The sequence below is a fragment of the Brassica napus genome, chromosome C2 (genome assembly GCF_020379485.1).
Source record: "Brassica napus cultivar Da-Ae chromosome C2, Da-Ae, whole genome shotgun sequence".
Taxonomy (NCBI): Eukaryota; Viridiplantae; Streptophyta; class Magnoliopsida; order Brassicales; family Brassicaceae; genus Brassica; species Brassica napus.
In genome coordinates this window covers 57,825,370-57,841,081 of record NC_063445.1, presented here as the reverse complement: position 1 = coordinate 57,841,081, position 15,712 = coordinate 57,825,370, and the positions used below count along the sequence as shown (strand labels likewise).

The following is a 15,712-nucleotide window of genomic DNA, read 5'->3' as shown; positions in this document are numbered from 1 at the left end:
TTTCTTTTATTATATGGTTTGGAGTTTGTATCGGACACGTGTTTAGAAGCATCATGCCGACATATGCTATTGTGCCACGTGTCGCTTTCACATGACGATTCACTAATTTAATAGTTGATCAATATCCAAAACCGGACTATAAATGTACCTTCCAGGAGCTTTAACAAACCTTCATCAATATCCAAGTATCTCATCACATCGAACAGAAAGAAAAGTGTTTTTAGCTAGCTGAAAGTTTTTGCTTAGAAAGGAGAGAAGAAGAAGATGGCTTCTTACCAGAACCGACCAGGAGCTCAGGCTACTGATGAGTACGGAAACCCCATCCAGCAGTTGGACGAGTATGGAAACCCGATTGGCGGTGGAGGATACGGGACAGGTGGTGGCCTTGGAGCGACCGGAGGAGGAGGTTATGGGACTGGTGGAGGATACGGCGGAGGAGCCACAGGTGGGACTTACGGGACAGGTGGCGAAGGATACGGGGCAGGAACTGGAGCCTTGGGAGCAGGCGCAGGTGGTAGGCATCACGGCCAACAGCAACTCCATAAGGAAAGTGGTGGTGGCTTGGGAGGAATGCTTCACCGCTCTGGATCCGGATCTAGCTCTAGCTCGGTACGTTACACCAAATATAATATAATATTAACATGCGTACGTGTATTAATTAATGTGGCGTATTCTTGTATTAACAAGTATCCGACATAATGACAGGAGGATGATGGGCAAGGTGGGAGGAGGAAGAAGAAGGGAATAACTGATAAGATTAAGGAAAAGTTGCCAGGCCATCATGATCAGTCTTCTGGTCAATCTCAAGGGATGGGAATGGGAACTACCACTGGTTATGATGCTGGAGGCTACGGTGGTGAGCGCCACGAGAAGAAGGGGATGATGGAAAAGATCAAGGAAAAGCTTCCCGGTGGTGGTGGTCATCATTAAGCAACTATACTACATAAACTTGTATACCAGATAAATAAAAATAAAGAAGGGATCTTAACGCAGTGTGTTTTCTACATGTGTACGTCGTGAGATGTGTTATGGGCATCTGGCTCTTTTTATGTTCTTGAGACATGTATCAATACTTTCAATATCTATAAATCTACTTCCTTGTTAAACTTAATGTATGTTATCGCTCCTTGTCGATATCGTCTATCGGGAATAACTGTTGTCCGAGAAAGCCTAATTATTAATAGGTTAAGTGTTCCCGTTTCCGAGCTAGCTCGGTGCTTCCCCACTCCCCTCCAGTGTATAGGGCTTTTTCTGCACCGAATGAGAATTGGTTCTTGGGGCAGTCGCGAACATGAGCCTGTCATATATCGTGGGCTTTCATTTGCAAATGTAAACAAACGAATTAAGTTAAGTAAATGATGAAACCAACTGTTTGAAACGTCCACATATATAAGCTGTTTGGTCATGTTTTCAAATCTTAAAAACTCTTATTTAAAAAACGGTTCTTAGTTTTTTTTAATTAAAAGTTAAAGAGACAGGTTTTTATATTCCGATAAGAATTCCATCATAAGAAGCCTCCAATAATCATGCTCTTAGAGCATCAGACCACCTCCATCGGGACTTTTTAAGTGGAGTTCCAAACAAAAGAAAGAAAAAAAATAAATGAAAAAGAAAAAAAACACAGAACCACTGTTTAAACTGGGATTTTTAGGATTGGTAAGAACTCTTACGTGTCACATTCTTATTTGACCATCCATTTATCTCTCTCTCCTTCGTCGTCGGGGTTTTCATCTGAAATCTCATTTTCTCTCTTCCTCCTCCAAGCTCGATCTCTCCATCTTCTATGTCGATTGATGTCGATTTCCTTCTCTGTCGTTTCTCTATCGATTCAGATGTCCATTTCTCTGTTGATTCTGATGTCCATTGAGAAGATATATTATCTCCTCCTCTGAGATTCTTTCGTTTTAAAGTGAAAAGATGACAACTAATAGATCCAAGTCGGAAAAGAAGGATGCGGAGAAGCAGCTCCGGCGGGACCCTTACGAGGTTCTAGGAGTCTTGAAGAACTCTACGGATCAGGAGATTAAGAGCACTTATCGGAAACTATCTCTCAAGTAAGCTTCTTTTAATTGGTTCTCTCTGTCACTCTTCGGTTTGAAGTTTTGAAATTTAGGGTTAGGCAACAAAGAAGAAGACCCTTGAATTCAATCTGTTTAGTCTAAAAGATGAGTCTTTAATTGAATTCATCCGTAAGTCTTGGCTACTTGTTAATGGCTACTTGTTCATCTGTGAATTGCTACTTGGTTTGGATTAGGCTAATTCTTTCTTTGGAGGTTACGTTTCTCTACACAAACATTTAGTACTCGTCCTGCTCAAGCCTTGTTCCCAAAATCAATGTTTGGTGTTTCAGGAACCATCCTGATAAGACTGCAAATGACCCGGTTGCGGCCGACATGTTTAAGGAGGTCACCTTTTCCTACAACATCTTGTCTGACCCGGAGAAACGCCGCCAGTATGATACTGCTGGTTTTGAGGTGAGGTTTTGTTGTTGTCTTATGTATTATCATAGATATGATGCCATTAGTAGAGCTTAAGATAAGATAGGATCCTTGTCTCTATAAATAATGTTGTTCTCTGGGGACGTTCTTCATGTCTGAAAATGCTTACTTCCAGCAGCTAATGTTTTGCCAACGTGAAATTTGAGACTTTGCTAATTGCAAATCCCTTCTCTTTCAGAGGCCGTTGAAGTAGAAGGCCAAGAGCTGGAGCAGTGGAGCTGGATCTCTCAAGTTTAGGAGCTGTTTTGCCAACGTAATACCTCTCCTCTCTTGCTAAGTCTTTGAACTTTATAAGATCATATTCATAGCATCTGGAACATGAGTAATGTCAAATCAGTGCCTGCGTTTGTTTAGCATCTTGATCACAAGATCACATGAGTTTGTTTCTATTTTATCAGTGCCTGCATTTGTTTAGATACATTGTCAATTTGATTGTTTCTTATGTGTGAGTTTGTGTTACCTTTCATTGGTTTACATAAACATGTTATGAAATCCAAACATTCAACTTCTAAAAAAAAAAAAAATTTTTTTAAGAACCTCAAGCAGGTTCTCCCATTGGATCATAAAAAAATTAATTACACTAACAAAAGTTCTAAACTTCTCAAATCATAAAATTAACTATTAAATTATTCATTAGAACCCATAATGGGTTCTAACCATTGGACTTGCTCTCATTATCCCAAAGACCCATTTAGGATCTCTTAATTTTTTTTAATATTTTCCAGTCTTAAAAGTTATTTAATTAAGAGACCTACTTAAGAGATACCATAATTTGTGTTCCAATGGGAGTCTCTTATTTAGGGTTTCTTAAAAAAAAATATTAACATTGTTTATATAAAAATAAAATTTATTTATTAAATAAAACATTATAAAAGATAACATTTTAAACATAAATTTAAATAAATAACTTAAAAACAAAGATTAGAAAGAAAAAAACGATAAAATTTTGAAAGAAGCATCCGAGCTCAGTTGATGCCTTCATCACGTTCAAATTTAAGTCATACATGTTCAACCAAATCATCTTTTAATTGTTGATGCATTTGTCTATCACGAATTCTTTTCTGAACACCCATGGTATTGGCGATATTTGTAGGGCACTAATTCCTTGATTATTTTTTTTCTCTAATTTTGATATTTGACACATTAAGTCGCTATGCTTTCTACCTATTTGTTGATGGTGTTGGCAAAAAACTAACAACAAAAGTCACTTGCAGGCCGAGATGACCCGAAAGCAATTAGAAACTCTCAGCCCTCCCATCATGAAGCAAATTCTACCACTAGTGGAACAGCTCCCTCCCCTGTACATGGACTTGGTAAAAGGAAGAGAAGACTTCATTCCAAAACCAGAAGAAACAAGACGCCTTGTATGAGAAACCCATAATGTTCTTGTATTCGTGTCTTGTTAAAAATGTTCAGGTAAGGTCATAATGTTGCAACCCATTTATATTATAAACACGAGCAACAGAAACTTTTTTGGTTGCATATGCTTATAATGTTATTATAACTTTGTTTGTAGACATCATTACATATATTTTAGCATTCTAGAACGCATAAGGGTCTCTCAACAAGTTGATAGACTTGTTCAACACAACCAAAAACGGTAACACGTGAAGTATACACCGGCCTACTCTTCATGATAGAGATACAAGCCGAGACCAAATCGAGCACATGCTGCTCTGACTAAATTGAAATAAAAATTATAAATTTGATGATAACAATTAGTGGAAATTCTTCACAATTTTTTTATCTATAAACGAATAGAGTTTCGTGTTTAATAGAAGAAACATGACTTTGATTAACGCTAAATATGAAAAAATATAATATCTTATTTTTTGTGTTTCGTGCTTCTGTTTTATTTTTTGTTTTTTATTTTTATTATCAAAATTTTGAGCTTTGATTTTAATTATAGATTTGATTATTTTATTAGATGATAGAAACATTTTTTATTTTTGTTCTTTTATTTAAACTTATAATATTTTTTAATAAATGAATGTGTTGACAACAAGACTCTAAAATTCATATAATATGATCCCAAAATAAAGAATTATGTTTTTTGGTATAAAACCGAATAAACCGAAAACCGACGGTATATAAACCGAACCGAACCGAAGTAAATATGGATTTAGAATGGTAGTTATATTTTACTAACCGAAATACCAAAAAACCGAAAAAACCGAACCGAAACCGAACCGATATCCTGCATATCACATAACTATTTTACTATGATAGGATCATTATGATGATATTTTTAAATCAATGTAAAAGTATTGGGCGATTTATGGGAATAAAGAACAAATGTAAGGATGGGGCTTTTAATTGTAGGTGTTGTTGGGCCTCGGAAAGCATAAATGGGCTTTAAAGCTTACGAAGAACAATAACGGTGCCGTCGCATACAAATCTGAGACGGGAAGTCAAGCAAGCGTCGGAGAGTATACCGGAGGAGGACGACAATACTGTTTTGACCTCTGTAGCCCAATCGCGTGCAGGTGGATTGCACATAACCTATAAAGTAAGTAATCGTTGATGGTATGGTGGCGCCATCAGGGCAGTGGGAAAATGCCACAGCGGGGGCAGTCGCAGGATTCGCAACAGTAGCTGCTATGCACCCTCTTGATGTTGTCCGTACTAGATTCCAAGGTCTGATTTCTTTTTCCACTCCTGCGTGCTAACTAAATCCCACAGTTAAAAAAAAAATAGATTTTTTTGGTCTGAAAGTTTGATTGACACAGTGAACGACGGTAGAGGGTTAAGTGCTCTCCCGACGTACAAGAACACAGCTCACGCTGTCTTCACCATTGCCCGTCTCGAGGTTTGTTCCTTTCTTTAACCATCTTCTCATGCATTCTCGTTTCTGAATTGAAGCTACATTTTCTCTGGTTTATGTGTGTGTAGGGTCTGAGAGGACTTTATGCAGGTTTCTTCCCTGCTGTCATCGGTTCCACTCTTTCATGGAGCTTATACTTCTTCTTGTGAGTGTCCTTCCTCTTTTACAATCCCCACCCAAGCTCTCTCTGTGATTCATCTTGTAATTACGGCTCTCTGAAACAAATACATCTCTCTAGTTATGGAAGAGCGAAAGAGAGATACGCTAGAGGCAGGGACGATGAGAAACTCACCCCTCCCCTTCACCTTGCTTCTGCCGCTGAAGCTGGAGCCTTGGTTTGTTATTACTAACTCACACCCCCTTAAAACATGTATTTTTATCTCAACCTTATGATACACTTTCAGGTCTGTTTATGCACGAATCCTATTTGGCTTGTCAAGACAAGGTTACAGCTTCAGACACCTCTTCATCAAACCCCACCCTACTCCGGCCTGTTAGGTCTCCAGATATGCTTCCTTAACAAACTCACTTTTTCCATTCTTCTTTTCTTAATTTTTATTGGTGAATTTTGCAGATGCCTTTAGAACCATAATGAAAGAGGAAGGACCCAGGGCGCTCTTCAAGGGTATTGTCCCTGGTCTTGTACTGGTTTGGCACTCACTCCCTTTCCTTTCCTTTTTGTTTATGAAACTACCATACTGTTCCACAGGTGGTTATCGAAACAAAGATCTTACAGGTTGACTAGTTTAGTTTCATTTTTTTTTGGATGGTTTTGATCCTGATTTTAGTTTCTTCAGCAGGTTTCTCATGGTGCTATTCAATTCACAGCGTATGAGGAACTCCGTAAAATCATTGTCGATTTGAAAGAGAAGAGAAGAAAATCCGAATCCACGCCTGATAATTTATTGGTACAGACTTCTTCTTCTTCTTCTTACATTGTGATTATTTGGCAATGCAGGACCAAGTAATCTTTTTTAGCATTTCTTTTATTTTTATATGTAGAACTCGGCGGATTATGCTGCACTGGGAGGCTCCTCCAAAGTCGCAGCAGTTCTTCTCACATATCCTTTTCAGGTTATTAGAGCACGATTACAGGTAAATTGCTTCAACCTCTTCTTAACTCTAGCAATATTTGAGGTGTGACTGTCATAGACATTCCTCTATTGTTTTTGATTTGTTCAGCAAAGACCTAGTACTAACGGAATCCCAAGATATATAGACAGCTTACATGTCATCAGAGAAACCGCGAGGTCAGAGAAGAGCATATATCTATTCTTGGTCTTGACTGTATCTGAAAATACATATGTTATCTTTCTTGCCTTCATGGTGCAGATTCGAGGGTCTCAGAGGTTTCTACAGGGGACTAACAGCTAATCTATTGAAAAATGTGCCTGCTTCTTCCATCACGTTCATCGTCTACGAAAACGTTCTGAAATTGCTGAAACAACCTCTTCCAACGAGATAGGACCCATCATCTTCTTCTTTTATTTTTTTATTTTCCCTTGGGATTGGGAATTACATTTTTGCTTTTTGTATTCCTTTTACTGCTGGTAATCCATGAAACAGCTTTGTCTCGTCTTTGCTCAACAAAAAGCTCTTTTTGTTTTCCTTATTCATCATACATCTCTCCCCATATCTAATACCTTTGCTCTTATTATATCTCAAGGTCCCTATATTTATTGTTATACCAGACTGACTGAATTCTCCACTTTTCTTACGGGTGATGGTGGGATGGACGTATTTTTAGTTCATGTGTTGCAGGTGGAGGGAGCTTAAAGGAAGGTTGCTAAGTAACTGCCATACATTATTATTATGTAAAAATAATTCGCTCAGAGAGAGGGACCTTGATTCTTGGCGACACCCTTTGTTCTTGCTCCACCTGATTCGGTCAGTATAAACACTACTACTACTCTGTCTTTTAAACAGGAAGTATAAGAGTCACTAACTCTTTAGCCATATATAGATTTGGTGAGTCGAAATCCCAGTAGATTGTTCTGCCTTGTTATGATTTTTTCATTGATGCTGCTATTTGTTTGCTCTTCTTTCTCATTTTTATCTTTTCACGCTTCCGCTACTTTTTTCTAGTTTGTTTTCTGAGTTTGCGTAATCACTCGTGAACAACAATAAGAAGCCATTGTTGTGATGTAGAAAAAGAGATTCATATATTTTATTCGCTTTGTTTGCCTTTGATACAACAAAATCGACAGTGAATAATGATGTTTAACAACTTTGAAACAAGAAAATAGTAGAACAACAAACGGAAAAACTTGAAATAATAAAACAGATAATGATGATAAGTTCTTTTTTTGGGAGGGGCAGGCAGGCAGCTGCTTTGGAGATTAAGGTTGCTGCTGAGCGTCAATGTAACCAGCATCGACGAGCACTTTCTCCCTCTTAGCCGTCTCCAGATCTTCATCCACCATCATCTTCACCAGCTGCTCGAACCCAACCTTGGGCTTCCACTTCAACAACTCCTTTGCCTTGCTCGCATCTCCTTTCAGATTGTCAACCTCCGTTGGCCTGAAGTACCTCTTGTCTATCTCCACGTGGTCTTTCCAGTTGAGGCCGAGGTACCCGAAGGACACGTCCAGAAACTCCTCGACGGTGTGCGACTCCTCAGTAGCCACCACATAGTCATCTGGTTTCTCCTGCTGCAGCATCAGCCACATTGCCTCCACGTAGTCCCCTGCGAACCCCCAGTCTCTTGAGGCCTGTATGTTCCCCAGGAAGAGCTTCGTCTGCAGTCCGACCTTGATCCTCCCCAAGGCCCGTGTTATCTTCCGAGTCACGAAGTTCTCGCCTCTGCGGGGTGACTCGTGGTTGAACAGGATCCCGTTGCAGGCGTACAGGCCGTATGCTTCTCTGTAATTGACGGTGTACCAGTGAGCTGCGACTTTGGAGGCAGCATAGGGAGATCTCGGGTGAAACGGCGTCGTCTCAGATTGGGGAGGAGGAGTTGACCCGAACATCTCCGAGGATCCGGCCTGGTAGTACTTGACGGTGCGGCCATTGTCAGCCATGTGAGACCTGACAGCCTCCAGGAGGCGGAGAGCTCCAGTCGCGACCACATCAGCAGTGTAGTCAGGGATCTCGAAGGAGACAGCGACGTGGGACTGAGCAGCAAGGTTGTAGACCTCGTCAGGCTTGATGACGTCGAGCCAACGGCGGAGGGAGGAGGCATCAGAGAGATCAGCGTAGTGGAGCTTCATGAGAGCTTTGTTGGCATTGTGTGGATCCACGTAGATATGGTTGATTCGCTGCGTGTTGTAGTTTGAGGATCGTCGGATCAGGCCGTGCACTTCGTACCCTTTTCCGAGCAGGAACTCCGTCAGGTATGATCCGTCCTGCCCAGTGATCCCGGTGACCAATGCAACCTTCCTTGGCTCCGACGCAATGTGAGAATCGTTGCCATTAGGAGTGGCCATTGCTTCGAATCTGGACACTTTGTCAGATGCGATCAGAAGAAATGTGAGAGAGAGAGAGAGAGAGAGAGAGGTGCACGACGCGCCTTGTGTTTGATTTTGTTAAGCTCCAACGTGTTCTATTATTTATAGAAGCGCCATGTGACGAAGGCGAGAGAGAGAGAGAGAGAGAGAGAGAGAGAGAGAGAGAGAGAGAGAGAGAGAGAGAGAGAGAGAGCAAAGAGGGTTAATTTGGTAACTTGGTAGGTGAATATGTAAGGCTACGTAAAGTTGTACTTGTTTGGCAGATCGCCGGCAAGCGTTGACAAACTGCGATTAGTTTTATGATTTGTATTTTCAGTTTGAATTGACAAGTGTATAAAGCAAAGAAAAGTGAAAGATAAATGATAAGAAGCCATGGAGCATCGTTGATTTTATGCCTGGGCATTTCGGCATCGGTTCGGATAGGACTTGACCTATTTTCAGTTCAGTTCGGATAGTTTTGGGTTCAGTTCGATTCGGATACTAAATGTTGGAACCGGAAAATACCCGGAAAAAATTCGGTTCTCATTTGGATCCGGTTCGGGTTTGGATAGTTCGGATAATTTGGATAAAATATCGGTTATTTAGGGTAAAATATCAAATAATTAGGATGATTTAGATAAAAAAATTGGATATTTCGGATTACTTTGAATATTTTATAATAATTTAGTTATCCTCAACTATTCTCGGATACTTTTTAAATTAAAAATATATATTTAGTTATGTTATGTGGATATTTCAGATAAAACTATCCGGATAGTTTCAGATACTTTCGGGTAGTTCCGATTCGGTTCGATTATTTCAGATATAAAAATATAGAAACCGTTCGAGTATTTGAGGATATTGGTCCGGTTCTGGTTTCGGGTATTTCAGTTGTTCGGTTCCGGTTATTTTGCCTAGGCCTAGTTGATTTGGTGAATTCTTAATGGGCCTCGTTTATGCAAAGGAGACCCTTAATTACGAGTACTGATATGGGCTTTACAGTGCCAGTTTTGGCGAATGAAAGATAAACGATCACAGTACGAGTGGGCTAGAAGCTGACATAGCTGTATTTTGTAATAATAACCACAACTTATGAAAGTAACTAGTCTCTTACTTCCTTCCTTCTTCGTCTTTACGATTTGATCCTTTTCTTATTAGCTCCAAATTGGGAAAGTATTCTTATATGCCCTAGTTAGAAAATTTATATTCTTACTATCCCACTTTTTTTCTAACTACCCCACCTTTTTGCACCTTTCCCCCTTTCCTTTCTTACCCTTTCTTTCTTTCTTATTTTTGTTTTTCTTTTCAAACATCACGGGATCCACCATTATTCTCTCTTTTTTCCTTAATTTTTTTTCTCGAGTGGGTCCCATATAACTTTTTCTACCAACCAGATTTTTTTCTAGTTTCTTTTAATCTTTTTTCAGCTGGGTCACAGATTTTATTTTCTGGATCTTTTTTTTAGGATTTTTTTTCTAAATTGTTAAATGATTATATAGCTGAAATTTTATGGAAAATAAAAACTTTCTGTTTATCTTGAAATAATATTTTCATAAACAATAAAATAACAAAATAAATTATTAAAATAATATTTTAATCCACAATTATTTTTCAAAAATAAATTTGGTAATTTCTATATTATTAAAACAGAAACATTGTGTTGGACCTAACATTTATTTTATAAGTTTTTAAATTAAATACATCTTTCTACTTTATAGTTAAACCTACATTAAATCACTAATATTCTTTTTCTTATATTACTATCAATGTTTCCAAACAGTATAGTCATTTCTTTATACTACTATCTATTTTCCCAAACAACATTATAATTAATCTTATTTCCAAATAATATAAAATATTGGAACTTATTTTTTTTATAACCAAATATTTAAATAAATTAAATATTTAAAAAAATATTCAAAAATTTATAAAAAACGAAAATAAATAAAACTTACTTTTGTAGGTTTAAATACTACAAAAATATTGCAATCAATAATAAATCAATTAAATTAACATATTATTTTATTTATATTTACTACATAATGGTTCTATCATTTATTTAAGTAAGATAACAATTCAATAATAGCCATTACATAATACATAAATATATAAACAATATACAGTGTACAATAACTATAATAACAAAAATAATTATGAAACAATATTCAAAATATATGTTAACTACAGAAAAATGCTTAATACTAATTGTTAATAAAAAAATTAAAACAATTATAATATAAATAATTAACACGACAAATTACACAAAACAATTATAATAAAATTAATTAAGTTATATAAAATGGAGTAAAATAATCAAGACATTTATAGTTGTTAATTATTTTATATCTATTATTTTCTCTATCAAAATTTTGTAGAAACGTCATAATTTAATAAAATTGTAAAACAATAAACTTTAAAATTTGGATTAAAAGGTGACAAATTATGAAACTATAGCAATTTAAATCAAAATGGATATGTTAACATATAGGGCATCCTTCAGTTCAATTGGTTAGTCTCGGATATAATGATTTTTATAAATATGAATATTTTTAAAACCTAAGTCGCATTATCGAATCACCAGATTAACCGATATGATTGCGGATTCGGGTCGAATTTAAAAGCATTGATTTAAATGCAAAGAAAATTCAAATGAACAAAATTCTTACAAATTAACAAAATATTTATTAAGTTATTAGTGAAAATTTTCATCATAAAATAATCTGCGCTTGCAAAGCGCGGGTCATGATCTAGTTTATATAAATTAATTTTCTTTAATTAAAATTTTATTTCTCTTAAATAAAAGCAATCAAATTTAAAATAAGATATTTCATATTTAAATCAAATATTAATTTTAAAAAATAAAAAATATTTCAATAATATTTCAAAAATACAAAAAGTTTAAAACAAATATTTAAAAATATTTTTATATACAGTTAATTTTATAATTAAATTTAATAAAAAAAAATATATAAAATTTTTGTAAACAATTAATTATAAAATTAAATTTAATAAAAAATATATTATTATTTTTACATAAAAATGTTACAAAACTATAAATTTAATAAAAAATATATTTCAATAATATTTTGATCAAAAATTAATTCCAAATTTCTTTAATTTAAGCTTTTATATATTTTATATGGCCTTCAAATTGAAAAATAATATATTTCATATTTTTACTGTTTATATTTGTAACTAAATTAACAACCTATATAAATAATAAATAATATTTTCTGTTTTATAAAAAGTAAGTTTGACATTTTTTCTTGTTATGTAAGGAGTATCATTTAAGATTCCAATTTAGTTATAGCTATTTTAACTTTAATATTATTTACAAAATACTTTGATTTTATAAATAATTTATCCATCTTAAAATCTTTTGATTAAATAGATATATTTATTAAGAGCATGAATGCATTCAAAACATTTTTAATCTTTGTGAAAAATATCAAAATTACATTCTTCTTGAAACAGAAGATATATATTATTTTATATAAATTTGAAGATTTGATATTATATTTTTATTTATATAAATGTGTGTGTGGACTACTAGCACTACTAAAACTACTTTGTACTACTTTGTATTACCTTGGACTACTATGTATTATACGTATTTCTAATAACTTTATATTTTTGGGTTATTATATATTTTCAGCTGATATAACTTATATATTTTGAATTATATGTCCTCATATGTGTTAAGGTATCAAATTAGTCATGAAATCTTTAATATTTCTTAAGTCGTTAGAAAAATTATCACTTCCACAAAAAACTTCCTTATACTTCCATATCTAATGTCTCGATAGTGATGTTATAATAAGGTAAATCACACAAATTACATATTTTCCAAATTTTGTTTCTACAAAAATGTTATATACAATCTAAAACTATCTAAATGCATTGGTTCTACTAGCAATATTTTACTTTTCACATGGTATTACTTATAAATGTTGAAATTGACAAAAGTATTACTATGAACAAGATAATATTACTACTACCTTGAGTACTACTGAGTGTAAATATAATACTAGTGCTTTTAAAATATATGGCATAAAGACATTTTAAATGAGTACGTTTTTAATTATATTTTAATAACATGTGTTAAATATGTTATACACGTTTTAGACATGTTTGAATTTTTTTTATTTAGCTTAGTAATACCTAGCAAAACTAGTAGTTCAAAAAATTTCGTGGACTTAGTGTTTTATTTTTATTCTTACTTCACTAAGTTGTAAATATAATATTATTTGATGGTATGCATGTTTTAAATGTATGATTTAATAATTTTGTAAATATATGTTATATACAAATTTTTGAAGAAATAGATTCCCGAGCTACGACCAGCAAAAACAATTTTTGCTTTGTTACAAAATTTTCTAGTCATTACACGTACGTTTGAGTTGGGTCTATAATTTTTAGAAAGAGATCCCTGATCTGATTTGATACGACTAGGGCTGGGTTAAATATCCAGAACCGAAGAACCTACCCGAAACCGATAAAATACGATAGTTTGGTAGAAATATTCAAACAAAACCGTATTTAATGAGAACTTTTGATTATTTTTAGTACATTTGGGTACTTTGAATACAAAATATCCGAACCAAATCGGGTAATATGGTTACTTTAGGTACTATTATCTGAACTTATTTCAGATATATTCGTTATTTGGTTATTTTCAAGTTTCTTTACATCAAAATTGAACCCACCAGGACCGAACCCGAATCGAACCCGATCTAAAATTTTATAATGCCGAACATCGCTAATTTCTAAACCGGATAACCCGGTACCCGAAAGAACCGACCCGTATCATACGACCAACGAAAACAATTTTATTTTACCGGGAATAACATAAGATTTTATTTTATAATACAAAATTATATACAAAATGAACTTATGAAAAAAATATACACAATGATAACTCGTAGTTTGGTGTTATATTGCTTGATTGTTAACTAGACAGTCTCTGGATCAATACTCAGCTTCGTTAATTTTTAAAAAGACATTTATATTCAAAATTTAGTTGATGTGATGATACGTAAAAGTAACTTACGGTCTGGTGGTATGCTCCTGGTTTCTTAACTTTACGGCTCCGGATTTGTTATCTTTTTTATTTATTTTTTTAATGAGTGGAATGGCAGTTTCGTAATTATTTCATCTTCCTACTAGGGTTTTCCTGATTCAGCAAATTATTTTTCACGGCCGCCATGGAATTTCTTCAAAGAATCTCCATATTTATGGGTTATAGTTGTTGTTTACACATCAAAAATATAAATTTATCCATATTCATCAATTTGAACTTAAAATTGGCGGAAACAAACATAACTTTTTCTTTATCCTCACCATTGATATGGTTTAGAATCGCGAAACAGAATATTAAATGACATTGAGCTCACCAGGCTTATTCAAAATCGCAGGCTACCATTGATATTCATCAACAGGGAGAAACACGTGTGTGTGGGGGAGGGGGAGAAGGAAACCTTTGGACTAGTTTAGAGGGTTTAATTTAGGTTGAGTTGTAGTTTAGATAATTCATTAAGGCTATTTTAGTATTTAGCCATATTTCTGTAATTAAAAGAAAATAAATAATAAATAATTTATTAAGAGGGACAAAATAGCATAAACATAGGAGTTACTAGGGCAAATTAGAATAAAGTCCTCGAAATTGACAAATTCTTTTTGGATATGGCAGCAGCGTCATCTATTGCTCTCTTCCACAAACCAACCTGCAGTTTCTATTTGGGCCCTTTCTCTGCTCCCGCTCGATATCGAAGTTGGAGCTCAATATTCCATTTGAATCGGAGGAGACTCTTCTCTTTCTCTGCTCCTCCTAAAACTATGGCCGATTTAGTCAAAACCCATGCTTGGAGAGACGGCGGAAATATTGACGGGGAAGAACGGTTTCAGGCCTTCGAGCAAGAGGCTTTTATGAAGAATAGTCCCTCCAACGATTTGGTCTCCGATGCTGGCGGTGGGATCAACGCCGTCGCTAATCGTCTGGTTTGTATTCAAATTCTCGGACGCACACAATATGTTTGATTTAATGCTGCTATCCATCTCCCAATGAAATACAAAACTTTTTTTTTTTCCTTGCAATTTGATAACAACATACACAGAGCAAATGGGTGTTAGCTGCTCTGTTTGGATCGGTTCTGCTTCTACGACATGATGGTGCAGCCTTGTGGGCTGTCATTGGCTCCGTTTCCAATTCCGCGCTTTCCGTAGCTCTCAAACGCATCCTTAACCAAGAGAGACCTGTTGCAACTCTGCGTTCTGACCCTGGGATGCCTTCTTCTCATGCTCAGTCCATTTCTTTCATCTCTCTCTTTACCCTCTTCTCTGGTAAAACTCTCAAATTTCTCTCACCCTTTCCTTTCCCATCTCTCTTTCTCTACTTGCATCATTTCGTCACCTCTCAAACTGTTATTTCCCCAGTTATGGAGTGGCTTGGAACCAACGAACTCTCTCTTTTCCTTAGCGGCCTCATCGTTGCGTTGGCTTCTTACTTTGTAAGTTTTCATGCAAAACTGTTGCAGAACCATATAAACTAATTCATTCACTTACTGGTGATGATGATTGTATGCAGACATGGTTAAGGGTCTCCCAGAAGCTTCACACGGCCAGTCAAGTGGTGGTGGGTGCAATCGTGGGCTCTGTTTACTCCACCTTGTGGTACATAACGTGGAACTCACTTGTTCTGGAAGCTTTCGCCTCATCATTCTCTGTACAAGTAGCTGTATTTACAGCTGCTGCTGCATCTGCTCTGGGTTTTGCAGTTTATGTGCTACTTAACTGGTTCAAAGATGACAGATGACAAAGAAAATATAATAATTCGAGGGTTATAAAACTATTCCTTTGTTTCCCATTTCACTCGTACTGTTTGAGCTGTCTAGCAATCAACATTACCACTCTGTGTTCTGTTTCTTGTCACAAAACGGCAACTTTTTTTTAAAGTATATACGAAACCA

At 35.5% G+C, this 15,712-nt stretch overlaps 5 protein-coding genes across 8 annotated transcripts; 4 read left to right on the top strand and 1 right to left on the bottom strand.

Moving 5' to 3' along the window:
• Positions 1–160: 160 nt before the first annotated feature.
• LOC106416234 (dehydrin Rab18) lies at positions 161–1,111 on the top strand. The gene is made up of 2 exons (XM_013857119.3): positions 161–609; positions 706–1,111. Exons 1-2 carry the CDS (start codon positions 265–267, stop codon positions 928–930), a joined length of 570 nt encoding a protein of 189 aa, XP_013712573.2. The 5' UTR covers positions 161–264; the 3' UTR covers positions 931–1,111.
• A 256-nt stretch (positions 1,112–1,367) lies between these two features.
• Positions 1,368–4,015, top strand: LOC106416400 (chaperone protein dnaJ 16-like). 2 transcript variants are annotated; one of them, XR_007319217.1, is made up of 4 exons: positions 1,368–2,054; positions 2,351–2,474; positions 2,677–2,751; positions 3,713–4,015. XR_007319217.1 is itself a non-coding variant. In XM_013857305.3 (3 exons), exons 1-3 carry the CDS (start codon positions 1,918–1,920, stop codon positions 2,689–2,691), a joined length of 276 nt encoding a protein of 91 aa, XP_013712759.2. In that variant the 5' UTR covers positions 1,368–1,917; the 3' UTR covers positions 2,692–4,015. The 2 variants fall into 2 exon arrangements, 1 of the variants encoding a protein (XP_013712759.2); XM_013857305.3 differs by having other exon boundaries at positions 2,677–4,015.
• Positions 4,016–4,867: 852 nt separating this feature from the next.
• Positions 4,868–7,007, top strand: LOC106416593 (folate transporter 1, chloroplastic). 2 transcript variants are annotated; one of them, XM_013857547.3, is made up of 10 exons: positions 4,868–5,135; positions 5,228–5,307; positions 5,391–5,467; positions 5,561–5,657; positions 5,727–5,820; positions 5,897–5,970; positions 6,120–6,230; positions 6,325–6,417; positions 6,505–6,572; positions 6,655–7,007. In XM_013857547.3, the coding sequence occupies exons 1-10, from the start codon at positions 5,027–5,029 to the stop codon at positions 6,785–6,787; spliced, it is 936 nt and encodes a 311-aa protein (XP_013713001.1). In that variant the 5' UTR covers positions 4,868–5,026; the 3' UTR covers positions 6,788–7,007. The 2 variants fall into 2 exon arrangements, with proteins under 2 accessions (XP_013713001.1, XP_013713059.1); XM_013857605.3 differs by having other exon boundaries at positions 4,869–5,135; positions 6,123–6,230.
• Positions 7,008–7,465: 458 nt separating this feature from the next.
• Positions 7,466–8,851, bottom strand: LOC106416511 (GDP-mannose 4,6 dehydratase 1-like). Its single transcript, XM_013857450.3, has one exon. It carries the CDS (start codon positions 8,745–8,747, stop codon positions 7,662–7,664), a length of 1,086 nt encoding a protein of 361 aa, XP_013712904.1. The 5' UTR covers positions 8,748–8,851; the 3' UTR covers positions 7,466–7,661.
• A 935-nt stretch (positions 8,852–9,786) lies between these two features.
• On the top strand, positions 9,787–15,662 carry LOC106416827 (lipid phosphate phosphatase epsilon 2, chloroplastic-like). 2 transcript variants are annotated; one of them, XM_048747347.1, is made up of 5 exons: positions 9,787–9,905; positions 14,403–14,744; positions 14,861–15,086; positions 15,180–15,253; positions 15,331–15,662. In XM_048747347.1, exons 2-5 carry the CDS (start codon positions 14,430–14,432, stop codon positions 15,556–15,558), a joined length of 843 nt encoding a protein of 280 aa, XP_048603304.1. In that variant the 5' UTR covers positions 9,787–9,905; positions 14,403–14,429; the 3' UTR covers positions 15,559–15,662. The 2 variants fall into 2 exon arrangements, with proteins under 2 accessions (XP_048603304.1, XP_048603303.1); XM_048747346.1 differs by lacking the exon at positions 9,787–9,905 and having other exon boundaries at positions 14,390–14,744; positions 14,861–15,253.
• Positions 15,663–15,712: the final 50 nt, after the last annotated feature.